We start from the raw sequence: 19,468 nt of genomic DNA, 5'->3' as shown, positions 1-19,468 counted from the left end.
CACACAGGTCACAGGGAGGACGTGCAAACTCCGTACAGACAGCGCCCGTAGTCAGGATAGAGCCGGGATCTCTGGCGCTTCGAGGCAGCTGGTCCACCCGCTGCACCAGTTGTCGTTAATAGCCTTGCACGTTATTGACCTACCTTCCAATCCCGCCTCCTCTTCCTCCTTCAATTCCCTGGCGGGACTGTGGAACGGCAGAGGGACACCCTGCAACAGAAGCACAGGAAACACTGGAATTTAGAAGGATGAGAGGAGATCTTATCGAAACGTATAAGATTATTAAGGGGTTGGACACGTTAGAGGCAGGAAACATGTTCCCAATGTTGGGGGAGTCCAGAACCAGGGGCCACACAGTTTAAGAATAAGGGGTCGGCCATTTAGAACTGAGATGAGGAAGAACTTTTTCAGTCAGAGAGTTGTGAATCTGTGGAATTCTCTGCCTCAGAAGGCAGTGGAGGCCAATTCTCTGAATGCATTCAAGAGAGAGCTAGATAGAGCTCTTAAGGATAACGGAGTCAGGGGGTACAGGGAGAAGGCAGGAACGGGGTACTGATTGAGAATGATCAGCCATGATCACATTGAACGGCGGTGCTGGCTCGAAGGGCCGAATGGCCTCCTCCTGCACCTATTGTCTATTGAAACCTGATCACTGCCCAGGAGAGTTTGTTAACCGCCCCATGCCGGAGTTCCGATCATCCCGATGCGAGCGCCTCGGACAGTCGGCAGCGGCGACCGCGGACGGTTCAACAGCCCCGACCGCAGATGATCAAAGAGGAAGTTGATTGAACTTTATTACCTTCCATCACAGTGAGGAATGTGGAATCCGCTGTGGTGGATGTTTATGTCAAATTTTATTTTACGTGGCTGTGTGTCTTGTTGCTTTTCACTTTGTATGGCAACTCAAATTTCACTGTACTTTAATTGGTACATGTGACAATAAATTGATCTTGAAATCTTGAATCTTGAGTAGCTGTTTCAGTTAAGTTTATTGTCACCCGTACCGAGGTACAGTGGAAAGCTTTTGTTGCGTGCTAACCAGTCAGCGGAAAGACAACACACGATTACAATTGGCAGACACACACAATGCTGGAGTCACTCAGCGGGTCAGGCAGCATCTCCGGAGAGAAGGAATGGGTGACGTTTCGGGTCGAGACCCTTCTTCAGACTGATGTCAGGCGAGGGGACAAAGACAGAATATAGGCGGAGACAGGAAGACGAGTGGGAGAACTGGGAAGGGGGAGGGGATGGAGAGGGAAAGCAGGGGCTGTCTGAAGTTAGAGAAGACAATGTTCATACCGCAGGGGTGTAAGCTGCCCAAGCGAAATATGAGGTGCTGTTCCTCCAATTTGCGCTGGGCCTCACTCTGACAATGGAGGAGGCCCAGGACATAGAAACATAGAAAATAGGTGCAGGAGTAGGCCATTCGGCCCTTCGAGCCTGTACGCACCGCCATTCAATATGATCATGGCTGATCATCCAGCTCAGTAACCTGTACCTGCCTTCTCTCCATACCCCCTGATCCCTTTAGCCACAAGGGCCACATCTAACTCCCTCTTAAATATAGCCAATGAACTGGCCTCAACTACCTTCTGTGGCAGAGAATTCCACAGATTCACCACTCTCTGTGTGAAGAAATGTTTTCTCATCTCGGTCCTAAAAGACTTCCCCCTTATCCTTAAGCTGTGACCCCTGGTTCTGGACCTCCCCAACATCGGGAACAATCTTCCCGCATCTAGCCTCTCCAACCCCTTAAGAATTTTATATGTTTCAATAAGATCCCCCCTCAGTCTTCTAAATTCCAGCGAGTACAAGCCGAGTCTATCCAGTCTTTCTTCATATGAAAGTCCTGCCATCCCAGGGATCAATCTGGTGAACCTTCTCTGTACTCCCTCTAAGGCTAGAATGTCTTTCCTCAGATTAGGAGACCAAAACTGTACACAATACTCCAGGTGCGGTCTCACCAAGGCCCTGTACAACTGCAGCAGACAGAAAGGTCAGTGTGGGAGTGGGAGGGGGAGTTGAAGTGCTGAGCCACCGGGAGATCAGGTTGGTTAAGGCGGACTGAGCGGAGGTGTTGAGCGAAACGATCGCCGAGCCTGCTCTTGGTCTCACCATTTACAGTGTACAGATACATAAGGGAACAATGCATATATTATTGCAATAATTGACTTAGATTTATTTTTGTTAACACATTTTTTAAAATAACCGTAAACACCTGCACCGTCCACCAACCACAACAACGACCGGAGGCTTCGGTCTGCGGTAACCGTAATTTGTGATATGGAGGTGTGTAATAGAGAGGGTTTACCGAACTCACCTCATGTAACCGGGAGGCCATGACACAGCGGCCTGTGCTGTTGATTCCCTCCAGAGCCACCACCTGGTAACAGACAAATCCCACCGCCGTTAGGTTTAGTTGTAGAGATACAGCGCGGAAACAGGCCCTTCGGCCCACCGGGTCCGTGCCGACCAGCGATCCCCCCGCACTAACACTATCCTCCACTCTCAAGGGACAATCTTTACATTTATACCAAGCCAATTAACCTGCAAACCTGCACGTCTTTGGAGTGTGGGAGGAAAAACCGTAGATCTCGGAGAAAAACCCACGCAGGTCACGGGGAGAACGTGCAAACTCCGTACAGAACGCGCCCGTAGTCGGAATGGCGGAGTAGACTTGATGGGCAGAATGGCTTAGATACCTCTACAAGGTCATCCCTCATCCTCCTGCACTCCAAGGAATAGAGTCTCAGCCTACTCAACCTCTCCCTGTAGCTCACACCCTCTAGTCAATAGACAATAGGTGCAGGAGGAGGCCATTCAGCCCTTCGAGCCAGCACCGCCATTCAATGTGATCATGGCTGATCATTCTCAATCAGTACCCCGTTCCTGCCTTCGCCCCGTACCCCCTCACTCCGCTATCCTAAAGAGCTCTATCCAGCTCTCTCTTGAAAGCATCCAACGAACTGGCCTCCACTGCCTTCTGAGGCAGAGAATTCCACACCTTCACCACTCTCTGACTGAAAAAGTTCTTCCTCATCTCCGTTCTAAATGGCCTACCCCTTATTCTTAAACTGTGGCCCCTTGTTCTGGACTCCCCCAACATTGGGAACATGTTTCCTGCCTCTAATGTGTCCAATCCCCTAATTATCTTATATGTTTCAATAATATCCCCCCATATCCTTCTAAATTCCAGTGTATACAAGCCTAATTGCTCCAGCCTTTCAACATACGACAGTCCCGCCATTCCGGGAATTAACCTAGTGAACCTACGCTGCACGCCTCTTCCTGGCAACTTCCTCATAAATCTTCTCTGAACCCTTTCAAGCTTGACGACATCTTTCCTGTAACACGGTGCCCCCCGAAATGAACGCAATACTCTGAATGCGGTCCCACCAAGATCCGAAACAACTGCAACGTGACCTCCCAACTTCTACGTTCAATACCATCCTCACTGCGTCGCTCCGCTCTGTATACCTGCCCGGGGAAGAGGGAATATTCCTTCAACTCTGACAGATCCACCGGCACTTGCATCCCCGCGGAATGTTCCAGATCTCCCTGCAACACCACCGATTTTGCATTCAGTTTGCCATTGCTGTCACAGGCAACATGTCCCAGAAACGTGACCAGCTCCTGTGGCAAATTAAACAGATAGAGTTATTAAAGGATAGTTTAGTTCAAGGGTTCCCAGCCTGGGATAAATCTACCCACAGGGGTTACATTTGTTGATTCTGGATTTGTACATATTGACTGACTGCGTTTGGTTCATAGAAACATAGAAAATAGGTGCAGGAGTAGGCCATTCGGCCCTTCGAACCTGCACCGCCATTCAATATGATCATGGCTGATCATCCAGCTCAGTATCCCGTACCTGCCTTCTCTCCATACCCCCTGATCCCTTTAGCAAAAAGGGCCACATCTAACTCCCTCTAAAATATAGCCAATGAACTGGCCTCAACTACCTTCTGTGGCAGAGAATTCCACAGACTCACCACTCTCTGTGTGAAGAAATGTTTTCTCATCTCGGTCCTAAAAGACTTCCCCCTTATCCTTAAGCTGTGACCCCTGGTTCTGGACTCCCCCAACATCGGGAACAATCTTCCCGCATCTAGCCTCTCCAACCCCTTCATATGAAGAAAGACTGGATAGACTCGGCTTGTACTCGCTGGAATTTAGAAGATTGAGGGGGGATCTTATAGAAACGTACAAAATTCTTAAGCGGGATGGACAGGCTAGATGCAGGAAGATTGTTCCCAATGTTGGGGAAGTCCAGAACAAGGGGTCACAGTTTAAGGATAAGGGGGAAGTCTTTTAGGACGGAGATGAGAAAGTTTTTTTTCACACAGAGAGTGGTGAATCTGTGGAATTCTCTGCCACAGAAGGTAGTTGAGGCCAGTTCATTGGCTATATTTAAGAGGGGGTTAGATGTGGCCCTTGTGGCTAAAGGGATCAGGGGGTATGGAGAGAAGGCAGGTACGGGATACTGAGTTGGATGATCAGCCATGATCATATTGAATGGCGGTGCGTACAGGCTCGAAGGGCCGAATGGCCTACTCCTGCACCTATTTTCTATGTTTCTATGTATCTGTTCATCATAAGTTGTTCATAAATAAGTGAAATAACATTGTTATGTGCTATTATTTTTGTTATTTGAACTTAAATCAATAATAATGTTAAAAACAGTATTTTAAAATGTCCCCTTTGTCGGTTGTTTTATTAGGGTAGAAGTGTAAACTCAAATTACTGTACAAAACAGGGTGCGGGTAAATTTACTTTCGAAAATTTGCAACGGGGTAAAAGGGACGAAAAAGGTTGGGACACCCCTGGTTTAGTTGATTCTAGTTTATTGTCACGTGTACAGAGGTACAGAGAAAAGCTTTGCTTAGTTTAGGAAGGAACTGCAGATGCTGGTTTAAAAAGCTGGGTTTAAACGCTGGTTGGAAGATAGACACAAAATGCTGGAGTAACTCAGCGGGACAGGCAGCATCTCTAGGGACCACAGTCTAAGAATAAAGGGGAGGCCATTTAAAACTGAGGCGAGAAAAAACCCCAGAGAGTTGTGAATTTGTGGAATTCTCTGCCACAGAGGGCAGTGGAGGCCAATTCACTGGATGAATTTTAAAGAGAGTTCGATAGAGCTCTAGGGGCTAATGGAATCAAGGGATATGGGGAGAAGGCAGGCACGGGTTACTGATTGTGGATGATCAGCCATGATCACAATGAATGGCGGTGCGTACAGGCTCGAAGGGCCAAATGACCTCCTCCTGCACCTATTTTCTATGTTTCTAATTATTAAAGGATAGTTTAGTTCAGTCTAGTTTATTGTCACATGTACAGATGTAGAGAAAAAGCTTTGTTTAGTTTAGGAAAGAACTGCAAATGTTGGTTTAAATGCTGGTTGATTTCCAATGCTGGTTGGAAGATAGACGTACAGGTATGTAGGTTAATTGACTGGGTAAAATGTAAAAATTGTCCCTAGTGTGTGTAGGATAGTGTTAATAGTGTTAGTGTGCGGGGATCGCTGGGCGGCGCGGACTTGGTGGGCCGAAAAGGCCTGTTTCCGCGCTGTATATATGATATGATATGATATATGATAGACACAAAATGCTGGAGTAACTCAACGGGACAGGCAGCATCTCTGGAGAGAAGGAATGAGTGACGTTTCGTGTTGAGACCCTTTTTCAGACCAGGAATCAAGGGATATGGGGAGAAAGCAGGAAAGGGGTGAATTGGCCTCCACTGCCCTCTGTGGCAGAGAATTCCACAGATTCACAACTCTCTGGGTGAAAAGGTTTTTTCTCACCTCAGTTTTAAATGGCCTCCCGTTTATTCTTACTTTGGCCCCTAGTTCCAGACTCCCCCAACATTGGGAACATTTTTCCTTGTCTAGCTTGTCCAGTCCTTTTATACGTTTCTATAAGATCCCCCCTCAACCTTCTAAACTCCAGTGAATACAAGCCCAGTCTTTCCTCATATGACAGTCTTGCCATCCTGGGGATTAACCGGCTTTTAAAAGACATTTGGACAGAGGAAAGGTTTAGAGGGGTATGGGCCAAACGTGGGCAAATGGGGCATCTTGGTTGGCATGGCTGAGTTGGGCCAAAGGGCCTTTTTCTGTGCTGTGGGACTCAATAAATATGATTTGATCCAACTGGAGATAATACCAGATGTTACCAGGAGATGGCAGGCTGACAGAACCCGAATGAAATGAAGATAAGGCACAAAAAGCTAGAGTAACTCAGCGGGTCAGGCAGCATCTCCGGAGAGAAGGAATGGGTGACGTTTCGGGTCGAGACCTTTCTTCAAACTGGGGCTTCGAAACGTCACCCATTCCTTCTCTCCAGAGATGCTGCCTGCCCCGCTGAGTTACTCCAGCTTTTTGTGTCTATCTTCGCTTTAAACCAGCATCTGCAGTTCCTTCTTACACTGATTGAAATGAAAGTGTCCTAAAAAAAAGACCAAGTGCTGGAGTAACTCAGCGGGTCAGGCAGCATCTGTGGAGAACACGGATAGGTGACGTTTCACAGAGTGCTGGAATAACTCAGCGGGTCAGGCAGCATAGCTGGAGAGAAGGAATGGGTGACGTTTCGGTCGGGACCCTTCTCCACGGACGCTGTCCGACCCACTGAGTTCCTCCAGCACTTTTGTTTATTTCTCAAGATTCCAGCATCTGCAGTTTCTTGTGTCTCAAATGAACCTTTAATTCTTAATTACATGGAATCACTTTGCAACACAGCGAGGTGGTCGACTTCCAACCAGGTGTGAATTATCGCAAGGTCTCGATGGACGGAGCACACGTTTTACTGAGGGATCACTGCCACTCACCTGAGCTGGCGCGGCCACTGGTCTGAATTCCTCAATCTGGTGACGATCGGTCAAAGACAGACTCAAATCCTCGATCTTGCAGTTCAGAACTGAAATGGTTTAACAAACGACGGGGGAGTGAGGCATGGGCACTTTCTCCAACACTTAACAGCACGGCTTATCAACGAGCCACTTCGGGCCATCACGTCTGTGCCAACGTACCTTCTCGGATGTCGTAGAGTTTCTGGAACATGTATTTGAAGCGTTTGGTGATGGAGTCCTCGGGCGCGGTCAGCAGCTCCACGCTGGCGTTCCGCCCACCGCTGCCTCGCCACACGGCCCCCCTCACCGCGCCAAACGAGGCGACCACCTCGCCCCGGTTAGTTCTGGAACCATACTTTCGAGACGGGGTGGGACTGTGGAGAGAAGGCGACTCCTTGAGCACGAAACAGTCACCGTCACAGGTTGGGTTGCCAACTGTCCCGTACTAAATTTGTTTGTCCCGTACGGGACCGCCCTTGTCTCGTATTAGACCCGGGGGACGCTGTGAGCCCGGACGTTGTAGGCCCGGACACCGTAGGCCCGGTCACTGTAGGCCCGGACGCCGTAGGCCCGGTCGCTGTGGGCCCGGACGTTGTGGGCCCGGACGTTGTAGGCCCGGACACGGTAGGCCCGGACACTGTAGGCTGACACTGTAGGCCCGGACACACTGGGCCCACGGAGTGTGTTCAGGGAGCAGAGCCGAGTGTGTTCGCCTAACGGAGGTTGCTTAGCAACCCGACTCCTGGCCCAAGCGGCTTCCATTGGTGGAGCGGGAGCACGCGTTCACTGGCTGGGTGAGGTCACATGGGGCGTGGGGCGGTGACGTCACCTTGTCCCGTATTTGGGAGTTAGAAAGTTGGCGAGCCTAGTCACAGAGGTTCGTTCTACGGGGTGTCTTTCGACCAGAGATGCGGCTCATGAACAGGCCATTCGACCCACCGAGTCCACGCCGACCAGCGATCACCCCGCACACCACCACTAGCCCTTCGGCCCAACTTGTCCATGCCAACCTAGAGGCCCGTCTAAGCTCGTTCTTGAAGGGTCTCGACCCGAAACGTCACCCATTCCTTCTCTCCAGAGATGCTGTCTGTCCTGCTGAGTTACTCCAGCTTTTTGTGTCGATCTAAGCTAGTCCCATTTTGCCCGGATGTGGCCGATATCTCTCTCTACTTCTCCTAGCCATGCAAAACACACACTACAGGACAGTCACGGTGGCGCGGCGGTAGAGTTGCCACCTTACAGCGAGTGCAGCGCCGGAGACCCGGGTTCCATCCCGACTACGAGTGCCGTCTGTACGGAGTTTGTACGTTCTCCCCGTGACCTGCGTGGGTTTGCTCTGAGATCTTCGGTGGGGAACTTTAGATAGCTCCTCTGTCCCTCTCTTCCCCTCCTCCTTACCAGATCTCCCTCTATCTTCCTGTCTCCACCTATATCCTTCCTTTGTCCCGCCCCCCCTGACATCAGTCTCGACCCGAAACGTCACCCATTCCTTCCCTCCTGAGATGCTGCCTGACCCGCTGAGTTACCCCAGCATTTTGTGAATAAATCTCTCTACATCACCGTCAATAGCTCTTGTTTCCCTTTCACCTGACACAAAAAGCTGGAGTAACTCAGCGGGACAGGCAGCATCTCTGGAGAGAAGGAATGGGTGACGTTTCGGGTCGAGACCCTTCTTCAGACTCAACCCGAAACGTCACCCGTCCCTTCTCTCCGGAGATGCTGCCTGTCCCGCTGAGTTACTCCAGCTTTTTGTGTCCATCTTCGGTTTAAACCAGCACCTGCAGTTCCTTCCTACATACTCCTCACCGGTTGCTGCTTACTTCCAGCACATTTCACTGGTTGTCAGACCATATAACCATATAACAACTACAGCACGGAAACAGGCCCGTTCGGCCGTTCCAGTCCACGCCGACCACTCTCCCTGACCTAGTCTCATCTACCTGCACTCAGACCATAACCCTCTAATCCCCTCTTATCCATATACCTATCCAATTTACTCTTAAATAATAAAATCGAGCCAGCCTCCACCACTTCCACCGGAAGCCCATTCCATACAGCCACCACCCTCTGAGTAAAGAAGTTACCCCTCATGTTACCCCTAAACTTTTGTCCCTCAATTCTGAAGCCATGTCCCCTTGTTGGAATCTTCCCCACTCTCAAAGGGAAAAGCCTACCCACGTCAACTCTGTCCGTCCCTCTCAAAATTTTATAAACCTCTATCAAGTCCCCCCTCAACCTTCTACGCTCCAAAGAATAAAGACCCAACCTGTTCAACCTCTCTCTGTAGCTTAAGTGCTGAAACCCAGGCAACATTCTAGTAAATCTCCTCTGTACCCTCTCCATTTTGTCGACATCTTTCACGTTCCCCGTTCGTTACCTGGGGGAAAAGGAGGCCGGGGAGAAGAGTAACCGCGGGCTGCGGGCGTTTGACGCCTTCTTAGACAGCCTGTTTTCTGGGGTGGTCAGGGCTCTCTTCTGTGAAGCTGCCTACAGGGAAGAGAAAGGAAATGAGTTAGTGGGAAACATGAACAACCTCCTGAACCAACCCCCAATCTCACAGACTGAAGCAGGGCCTCAACTCAAAACATCACCCGTTCCTTCTCTCCAGAGATGCTGCCTGACCCGCTGAGTTACTCCAGCATCGTGTCGACACCCAATCTCACAGACTAAAGCAGGGCCTCAACTCAAAACATCACCCGTTCCTTCTCTCCAGAGATGCTGCCTGACCCGCTGAGTTACTCCAGCATCGTGTCGACACCCAATCTCACAGACTAAAGCAGGGTCTCGACCCAAAACGTCACCCATTCCTTCTCTCCAGAGATGCTGCCTGTCCCGCTGAGTTACACCAGCATCGTGTCGCCACCCAATCTCACAGAGTCAGGAGTCAACACTTCATTTCTTAGTCGCTGCAGCTTGACAGGCCCGTTAATGCAATGAAACACAGAATAACATGAAGCAATTAAGAATATGATAAATCGATAACTGAGGTCGGCGCGGTGGCGCAGCGGGTCGAGCTGCTGCCTCACAGCGCCAGAGACCCGGGTTCGATCCTGACTACGGGTGCTGTCGTTACGTAGTTTGTACGTTCTCCCCTTGACCCGCGTGGGTTTTCTCCAGGATCCCGGTTTCCTCCCACACTCTAAAGACGTGCGGGTTTGTAGATTAATTGGCATGGTAATAATTTTAAATAGTCCCTAGTGTGTTGATGGGAGGTCAGGACCGCTCTCTAGTTGGTGAGAGCACGGTTCAGTTGCCTGATAACAGTCGGGAAGAAACTGCCCCTGAATCTGGAGGTGTGCGTTTTCACACTTCTGTACCTCTTGCCCGATGGGAGGGGCGGGGGGGGAAGAGAAAGAGTGGCCGGGGTGAGAGCATGTGCCTGTTTCACTGTAGGAAGAATCCAGAGAGGTGTAGGCTGAGCTGTCGGAGAGAGAGAGAGAGAGAGAGAGATACGTACCTGCCCTGGTGTGGCATATGAATCCAGCAGGTTTTCCTCCTCCTCCTCTGCCTGCACACTGTCCAGAGTTAAAGGAAATGGTTTGGTCACGGTGGCGCGGCGGTAGAGTTGCCGCCTTACAGCGAATGCAGCGCCGGAGACCCGGGTTCGATCCCGACCACAGGTGCCGTCTGTACAGAGTTTGTACATTCTCCCCGTGGGGTTTTTTCCCGAGATTTTCGGTTTCCTCCCACACTCCAAAGACGTGCAGGTTTGTAGGTTAATTGGCTGGGCAAATGTAAAACATTGTCCCTACTGTGTGTAGGATAGTGTTAATGTGCGGGGATCGCTGGTCGGTGCGGACCCGGTGGGCCGAAGGGCCTGTTTCCGTGCTGTATCTCGAAACTCCAAACAATGGGACTCACTTCGCGTCAAACAGTGTGGAAACAGGCCCTTCGGAACAACTTCCCCATGTTGCCCCCATCTACGCTAGCCCCACCTGCCCGCATTTGGCCCTCACCCCTCTAAACCATTCCCATCCATCTTTCTGTCCGAACACCTGTGAAATATCACTACTATTTTCCCCGCTTGTTTAAAATTGGAAGATGCAGCATTGAAACAGGCCCTTCGGCCCACCGAGTCCATGCCGACCATCGATCACACGTTCACACTAGTTCTACGTTATCCCACTTTCTCTCACCCACTCCCTACACAAGAGGGGTAAATTTACAGAGGGACGATTAACCTACAAACCTGCAAGACTTTGGGTTGTGGGAGGAAACCGGAGCACCCGGAGAAAACCCACACAGGTCACAAGGACGACGTACAAACTCCGTACAGGCAGCTCCCGCGGTCGGGATCGAACCCGGGTCTCCTAACCTCGAGCCGCTGTTAGTTGTCCCGTAGCATGCGAGTGAACGCTGATATCTGTAGAAAGGGCCCCCCTCGGGCCAGCATGGAAGAGTTGGGCCGAAGGTCCTGTTTCCGCACTGCACGGCTCTAACAATATGCACGTTAGAAACATAGAAAATAGGTGCAGGAGGAGGCCATTCGGCCCTTCGAGCCTGTACGCACCGCCATTCATTGTGATCACGGCTGATCATCCACAATCAGTAACCCGTGCCTGCCTTCTCCCCATATCCCTTGAATCCACTAGCCCCTAGAGCTCTATCTAACTCTCTTTTAAATTCATCCAGTGAATTGGCCTCCACTGCCCTCTGCGTCAGAGAATTAATTCCACAAATTCACAACTCTCTGGGTGAAAAGCTTTTTCTCACCTCAGTTTTAAATGGCCTCCCCTTTATTCTTAGACCGTGTGTGGCCCCTGGTTCTGGACATTGTATACCTAACAGTTGGTATTAAAAAAAAGATACAGGTCTTCAAGGGTGTTCAGGTCCTGTATTGGTGTTCGATGGCTTGCTTTCTTTGTTGCTGGGCATGCCTTAGTCGACCTTTTGCTAAGTCTCTGCAAGCAAAAAAAGCCCCACACGTTTATGGGATGGCTGACCACAGGGAAGAGACCAACAAGCTTCCGGCTGTCTGAAATCCAGTTTCAGCCAGAGGCACAATTAACGCTTTGCGGCGGTCACGGCGGTAGAGTTGCCGCCTTACGGCGAATGCAGCGCCGGAGACCCGGGTTCCATCCCGACTACGGGCGCCGTCTGTACGAAGTTTGCACGTTCTCCCCGTGACCTGCGTGGGTTTTCTCCGAGGTCTTCGGTTTCCTCCCACGCTCCAAAGACGTGCGGGTTTGCAGGTTGATTGGCTTGGCAAATGTAAAAAGAATTGTCCCTTGTGGGTGTAGGACGGTGTTAATGTGTGCGGGGATCGCTGGTCGGCGTGGACCCGGTGGGCCGAAGGGGCCTGTTTCCCCGCTGTACCTCTAAACTAGACTGAAAAAGTAAACTACACTACAAGCTATGCATCCCCTCTCATCCTTCTAAATTCAAGTCGGGCAGCATCTTGTCACCTTCGGGACCCGACGTGGAGGGTGGGGTGGGACCACTGTGAGGGGGAACAAAAGGAGGACCCAGAGGGGGGGGGGGGGGGGACCGCCTGGAACCGAAGGGGACCACAAATGAGTGGGGGAACAGAAGGAGGACCCAAAACGAGAGTGCTTGTCCACTGTGCAAGAACCTGGCCCAACAAACGTAGACGATGGACACAAAAGATCTTGCACCCTGTGGACCTCACGCTGGTGCAAATCTATTTCTCTCCCATCATCCAGCCCCCTCATCCGGCATCCCACCACCCGTGGCCATTGCCGACACAAGTTATAGGGGTAGAATTAGGCCATTCAGCCCATCGAGTCCACTCCGCCAATCTATCATGGCCAATCTCTACCTCCTAACCCCATTCTCCTGCCTTCTCCCCGTAACCACCGGGTGGCGCCGTGAGAGGCAACCTTGCCAACAGCCTGTCCCGTCCCTTTCTTCATTGTTATTTATCGTCTGTTTGATTTGTATGTTTTAGTTAATCTTTAGTTTTTGTATTATGTTGGGGAGGGGGGAAACCTTTTTAAAATCTTTTCCCCCCCGATGGAGATGCGACTTTCCCCGTGTCGTATCTCCGTCTGCACTGCGGACTTAACATCGTGGAGCTGGCGGTCCCTTGGTTAGGGACCGACTTCGGGAGCTCCAACCGCAGGAGCTTCGTCCGCCCCGATCGCGGGAGCCTCAACCGCCCCAATGCGGGGGCTTCGATCGCCCCGCCATGATTGAATGGCAGAGTGGATTTGATGGGCTGAATGGCCTAATTAGACAATAGACAATGGGTGCAGGAGTACGCCATTCGGCCCTTCGAGACAGCATCACCATTCAATGTGATCATGGCTGATTATTCTCAATCAATACCCCGTTCCTGCCTTCTCCCCATACCCCTGACTCCGCTATCCTTAAGAGCTCTATCTAGTTCTCTCTTGAATGCATTCAGAGAATTGGCCTCCACTGCCTTCTGAGGCAGTGAATTCCACAGATTCACAACTCTCTGACTGAAAACATTTTTCCTCATCTCCGTTCTAAATGGCCTACCCCTTATTCTTAAAACTGTGGCCCCTGGTTCTGGACTCCCCCAACATTGGGAACATGTTTCCTGCCTCTAACGTGTCCAACCCCTTAATAATCTTATTTGTTTCGATAAGATCCCCTCTCATCCTTCTAAATTCCAGTGTATACAAGCCTAGTCGCTCCAATCTTTCAACATACGACAGTCCCGCCATTCCGGGAATTAACTTACGCTGCACGCCCTCAATAGCAAGAATATCCTTCCACAAATTTGGAGACCAAAACTGCACACAGTACTCCAGGTGCGGTCTCACTAGGGCCCTGTACAACTGCAGAAGGACCTCTTTGCTCCTACTTCTATTCCTACTCCTAATTCTACTTCTATTCCTTCTGACATGACCATTACACCTTTCTGTCCCTCTGACTACATTTCATTCCTCCTCTCCTCATCTGACTCTTTTGTCTCCTCTACACCTCTAGCCTTTGCCACTTACTACACCTATCTGCCCATCACCCCCCTTACCTGCATCCACCTGGCATTCTCCAGGTATCGTCACACGCCCTGCCTCTCTTTTCCAACTTTCTCCACCCACACCAATCAGTCTGAGGAAGGGTCGCAACCCGAAACATCGTCGATCCACGCTGCCATTTCAAAAGTTTTCAATTTGATTTCCGCAGCCCCCCCAAAAAAATCACACAAACGGATAACACATGTCTGGGATTGCCTCACAGCCCCAGAGACCCGTTTGCTGATGACACTGTGGTGGTGGGCCGGATCTCCAACAACAATGAGAAGGCCTACCCTACCGGGAGGAGGTGGCTGATCTGGCACTCTGGTGTCAGGACAATAGCCTCCTCTTGAATGTCACTAAAACAAAGGAGCCGATTGTGGACTTCAGAAGGGCTAAACATCCAAGGACGTACACGCCACTGGAGATAGATGGGTCGATTGTGGATAGGGTGAGCAGTTTTAAATACTAGGGAGTCCGCATCGCAGAGGATCTGACGTGGGCAACGCACATTGCCGCACTGGTGGGTAAGGCTAAGCAGCGCCTTTACCACCTTAGACAACTGAGGAAATTCAGAGTGTCTCTGAAGATCCTTCATTGCTTCTACTCTGGGGCTGTAGAGAGCATCCTGTCCGGCAACATTACAGTCTGGTTTGGGAACAGCTCTGCCCAGGACAGGATGGCCCTGCAGAGAGTAGTGCGTTCGGCAGAACGCACCATGGGAATTATACTCGCCCCCCTGCAGGACCTATACATCAGGAGGTGCAGATCCAGAGCAAGTAAGATCATGAGGGACCCCTGCCACCCCAGTAACGGACTGTTCCAGATGCTACGATCAGGCAAACGCCTCCGCTGTCACGCTGTGAAAACGGAGAGGATGAGACGGAGCTTCTTCCCACAGGCCATCAGGACTGTCAACTTTTATAACCCCAGAGACTAAATTTTTGTCGACACTAATAGTAACTTATTAACGTTATTTATATGCTGTAACTGTAATTCTTTTTGTGCACAACCCGCAGGCATTGCCACTTTCATTTCACTGCACATCGTGTATGTGTATGTGACAAATAAATTTGACTTGACTTGAAATTTGACTTGACTACCGGTGTTGTCTGTACAGAGTTCGTACGTTCTCCCTGTGACTGCGTGGGTTTCCTCCGGGTGCTCCGGTTTCCTCCCACGCTCCCAAGACACACAGGTTTGTAGATTAATTGGCTGGGTAAAAATAAAAAAGTTAATTGTCCCTAGTGTGTGTAGGATGGTGTTTGTGTACGGGGATCGCTTGCCAGCACGGACTCGGTGGGCCGAAGGGCCTGTTTCCACGCTGAATCTCTAAAATAAAGTCAATTACCTCATGCTCAAAGATGTCCAGATTTTCCCGAGTCAGCGGAATGTTTCGAGTCTGGCAGAACGCAAACAGTTCATTGCAAATCACATCCTCCTTCAAGCGGTAGGTGAGGCATAACTCCACCACTGCACGGTCACGGGAAAGGGAAGAAACAATCAGAAAAGAAAAATATAAAATAAAAGCAACAATATTCAGTTTAAGAATAAGGGGTCGGCCATTTAGAACGGAGATGAGGAAAACCTTTTTCAGTCAGAAAGTTGTAAATCTGTGGAATTCATTGCCTCAGAAGGCAGTGGAGGCCAATTCTCTGAATGCATTCAAGAGAGAGCTAGATAGAGCTCTTAAGGATAGCGGAGTCAGGGGGTATGGGGAGAAGGCAGGAACGGGGTACTGATTGAGAATGATCAGCCATGATCACATTGAATGGCAGTGCTGGCTCGAAGGACCGAATGGCCTAATCCTGCACCTATTGTCTATTCTGCAATACGCCATTGGTCTTGGATCATAGCAAGAGGATTACAGTAGAGGAGCAAGGATGTCCTACTGCAGTTGTACAGGGCCCTGGTGAGACCACACCTGGAGTACTGTGTGCAGTTTTGGTCTCCTAATTTGAGGAAGGACATTCTTGAGGGAGTGCAGCGTAGGTTCACCTAATTCCCAGGATGGCGGGACTGACATAAGATGAAAAAATGGATCGACTAGGTTTATATTCACTGATATTTGCAAGGATGAGAGGGGATCTTATAGAAACATATAAAATTCTTAAGGGATTGGACAGGCTAGATGCAGGAAAAATGTTCCTGATGTTGTGGGAGTCCGGAACCAGGGGCTACAGTTTAAGAATAACGGGTAGGCCATTTAGGATTGAGATGAGGAAAAAAAAAATCACCCAAAGAGTTTTGAATCTGTGGAATTCTCTGAAGGCAGTGGAGGCCAATTCACCGGATGTTTTCAAGAGAGAGTTAGATTTAACTCTTAGGGCTAACAGAATCAAGGGATACGGGGAGAAAGCAGGAACGGGGTACTGATTCTGGATGATCAACCATGATCAAACTGAATGGTGGCGCTGGCTCGAAGGGCCGAATGGCCTGCTCCTGCACCTATTGTCTATGTTTCTATCACACCAGCTTTTCGTTCTCACCTAGCTACAGCTAACAATGACCTGTTTCTTTTATCATTGTTACTTTTTTTCCATATCTTTCATTCATTTGTTCTATATTTATATCACAGGCATACAGCCACTAGGGCGGCACGGTGGCGCAGAGGTAGAGCTACTGCCTTACAACGCCAGAGTCCTGGGTTCAATCCTGACCATGGCTGCTTGTCTGTACGGAGTTTCTACGTTGCCCTTCAGGTTCCAGCACTTTGTGTCCTTTTTGAGTTTCACCCCATCCACATCCCCTCAACCAATATATCAATGGATATTATACAGGCAGAGATAGATATATTCTTAATTAGTGCGGGGGCCAGGGGGTGGTGAGAAGAAGGCAGGAGAATGGGGTCAGGAGGGGGAGAGATAGATCAGCCATGATTGAATGGCAGAGTAGATTCTGGCCCAATTTTGCTCCTATCGTTTAATGAACATGAACCCTGTATATCCCCCTTCCCCATATCCCCCCCACCACTCCCCCATATCCCCCCCACTCCCCCATATCCCACCCACTCCCCCATATCCTCCCCTCTCCCATATCCCACCCATACTCCCATATCCCCCCCCACCACTCCCCCTTATCCCCCCCACTCCCATATCCCCCCCACTCCCCCATATCCCCCCCACCCCACCCACTACCCCATATCCCCCCCACTCCCCCATATCCCCCCCACTCTCCCATATCCTCCCCCTCTCCCATATCCCCCTCACTCCCCCTTATCCCCCCACATCCCCATATCGCCCCCCACATCTCGCCACCTTCACCCCGGGACTCACGTTTCTCTTTCGCACTGTCTCCCTCGATAACCACACCGAAGATATCCAGTTCATCGGTTATTTTCTCCACGTTTACCGACATCCCCGGAACTCTGTGTGTGTGAGCGAGTCAGAATAGAATAGCCTTTATTGTCATCCAAAAAAAACAAGTCTTTTGGACAAAACTCCGTTACCCACAGTCCAACAATAAGAGCAATAAAAATAAGCAATAACACACACAATCACAAACCAACACAAAACAAAGCAAAGAGACATCCATCACAGTGAGTCTCCTCCAGTCACCTCCTCACTGTGATGGAAGGCCAGAATGTCATTTCTCTTCCTCTGCCGTCTTCGTGAGTGTGTGGATGTGTGTGTGTGAGTTTGTGTGTGGATGTGTGTGTGAGTGTGTGTGTGAGTTTGTGTGTGTGAGAGAGTTTGTGTGTGTGTGTGTGTGTTTGTGTGTGAGTTTATGTGTGTTAGTGTGTGTATTTGTGTATGTGTGAGAGTTTGTGTGTGAGTTTGTGTGTGTATTTGTGTGTGTATATGTGTGTGAGTTTGTGTGAGAGCTTGTGTGTGTTTGTGTGTGTGTATGTGTGTATGTATGTGTGTTTGTGTGTGTGAGTTTGTGTGTGTATGTGTTTGTGTGTTTGTGTGTATACGTGTGTGTGAGTTTGTGTGTGTATATGTATCTGTGTGTGTTTGTGTGAGTTTGTGTGTGTGTTTGTGTGTGTGTGCATGTGTGTGTATGAGTTTGTGTGCGAGTTTGTGTATGTGTGTTTGTGCGTGTGAATGTGTGTGAGTTTGTGTGTGTGTGAGTATGAGTGTGTGTGTGTGTGTGTGTGTGTGTATGTATGTGTATGTATGTGTGTGTGTGTGTGTGTATGTGTGTGTTGGTTTATTTTTGTTGTCTCGGCGGGCGCTACCTTTTTCCAATTCACTCCAAATTCAAGGTGGAGGAAGCAAGAACGAGGTTCAACAGTGCCGCCGACTCGAGCAACATGCAGAGAGCTGGGGGTGAACTCGCAGACAAGGCGCTCGGATTCTCCCGCACTTTCTCTCCACCCCCTCCCGGTCCTCCAGGCGTTCCCTTCTCAGTCCTCCAACCAATCGCTACACCACGCCGCGAACCTTGAGCCTGCGACCAAACTGGGGTGTGCTCAGCGACCAGATGCTCCCCGACTTACGATGCTCCCCGACTTACGATGCTCCCCCGACTTACGATGCTTCCCGACTTACGATGCTCCCCGACTTACGATGTTGCAAACAGGCAGGCGCGCTTCCGGACACGTGACCAAGTGTAGCAAATATCTGATACACCTGATCACGTGACTAGACGCCAGACACCAGATGAGGGGAAATAGTCCCAATGTTTGGGGGGGATGGGGGAGAGGGGAATTTGGGGGGGGGGGGAAATGGGGGTGGGTGGGAAGATGGGGAAGGGGGATGGGGGGATGGGGGGGAGAAAAGGGTGAGGGGAGGAGAGGGAAGGGGAGAGGAGAGGGAAGGGGAGAGCTGAGAGAAAGGGGAGAGGAGAGAGAAGGGGGGGAGGAGAGAGAATGGGGAGAGGAGGGGGAGAGGAGAGAGAAGGGGGAGAGGAGAGAGAAGGGGGAGAGGAGAGAGAAGGGGGAGAGGGGGAGAGAAGGGGGAGAGAAGGGGGAGAGGAGAGAGAAGGGGGAAAGTAGACAATAGACAATAGGTGCAGGAGGAGGCCATTCGGCCCTTCGAGGCCCGCACCGCCATTCAATGTGATCATGGCTGATCATTCTCAATCAGTACCCCGTTCCTGCCTTCTCCCCATACCCCCTGACTCCGCTATCCTTAAGAGCTCTATCTAGCTCTCTCCTGAATGCATTCAGAGAATTGGCCTCCACTGCCTTCTGAGGGAGAGAATTCCACAGATTCCACAGAGAAGGGGGAGAGGAGGGAGAAGGGGGAGAAGAGAGAGAAGGGGGAGAGGGGAGAGAAGGGGAAGAGGAGAGAGAAGGAGAGAGAATGGGAGAGGAGAGAGAAGGGGGAGAGGAGAGAGTAGGGGAGAGGAGAGAGAATGGGAGAGGAGAGAGTAGGGGGGAGAGGGGAGAGAAGGGGGAGAGGGGAAGATGGGAGAGGGGAGGAGAGAGAAGGGGAGAGGAGAGAGAAGGGGAGAGTAGACAATAGGTGCAGGAGGACGCCATTCGGCCCTTCGAGCCAGCACCGCCATTCAATGTGATCATGGCTGATCATTCTCAATCAGTACCCCGTTCCTGCCTTCTCCCCATACCCCCTGACTCCGCTATCCTTAAGAGCTCTATCTAGCTCTCTCTTGAATGCATTCAGAGAATTGGCCTCCACTGCCTTCTGAGGCAGAGAATTCCACAGATTCCACAGAGAAGGGGGAGAGGAGAGAGAAGGGGGAGAGGAGATAGAAGGGGGAGAGGAGAG

The 19,468-nt window shown here is 50.5% G+C and overlaps 1 protein-coding gene across 2 annotated transcripts in view; it reads right to left on the bottom strand.

Annotated features, from left to right (window-relative positions):
• The window catches only part of pola2 (polymerase (DNA directed), alpha 2), a 37,414-nt gene that overhangs the window by 16,995 nt on the left and 951 nt on the right, over nt 1–19,468 (bottom strand). The window contains exons 1-11 of one of the 2 annotated variants that reach the window (XM_078427717.1): nt 17,974–18,125; nt 17,069–17,160; nt 15,145–15,266; nt 11,656–11,747; nt 10,304–10,361; nt 9,224–9,333; nt 7,027–7,220; nt 6,826–6,914; nt 3,478–3,633; nt 2,321–2,383; nt 144–210 (exon numbers count right to left, since the gene is read on the bottom strand). In XM_078427717.1, the coding sequence (XP_078283843.1) occupies nt 144–210; nt 2,321–2,383; nt 3,478–3,633; nt 6,826–6,914; nt 7,027–7,220; nt 9,224–9,333; nt 10,304–10,361; nt 11,656–11,747; nt 15,145–15,266; nt 17,069–17,150 (1,033 nt within the window). In that variant the 5' untranslated portion in view covers nt 17,151–17,160; nt 17,974–18,125. Of the gene's footprint in view, nt 1–143; nt 211–2,320; nt 2,384–3,477; nt 3,634–6,825; nt 6,915–7,026; nt 7,221–9,223; nt 9,334–10,303; nt 10,362–11,655; nt 11,748–15,144; nt 15,267–17,068; nt 17,161–17,973; nt 18,126–19,468 lie in introns of those variants that run through there. The other variant, XM_078427718.1, reaches the window with a different exon arrangement.

The sequence above is a fragment of the Rhinoraja longicauda genome, chromosome 34, assembly GCF_053455715.1.
Source record: "Rhinoraja longicauda isolate Sanriku21f chromosome 34, sRhiLon1.1, whole genome shotgun sequence".
NCBI lineage: Eukaryota > Metazoa > Chordata > Chondrichthyes > Rajiformes > Arhynchobatidae > Rhinoraja > Rhinoraja longicauda.
The sequence above is the reverse complement of the archived record's forward strand: the minus strand, read 5'-3'. Positions and strand labels throughout refer to the sequence as shown.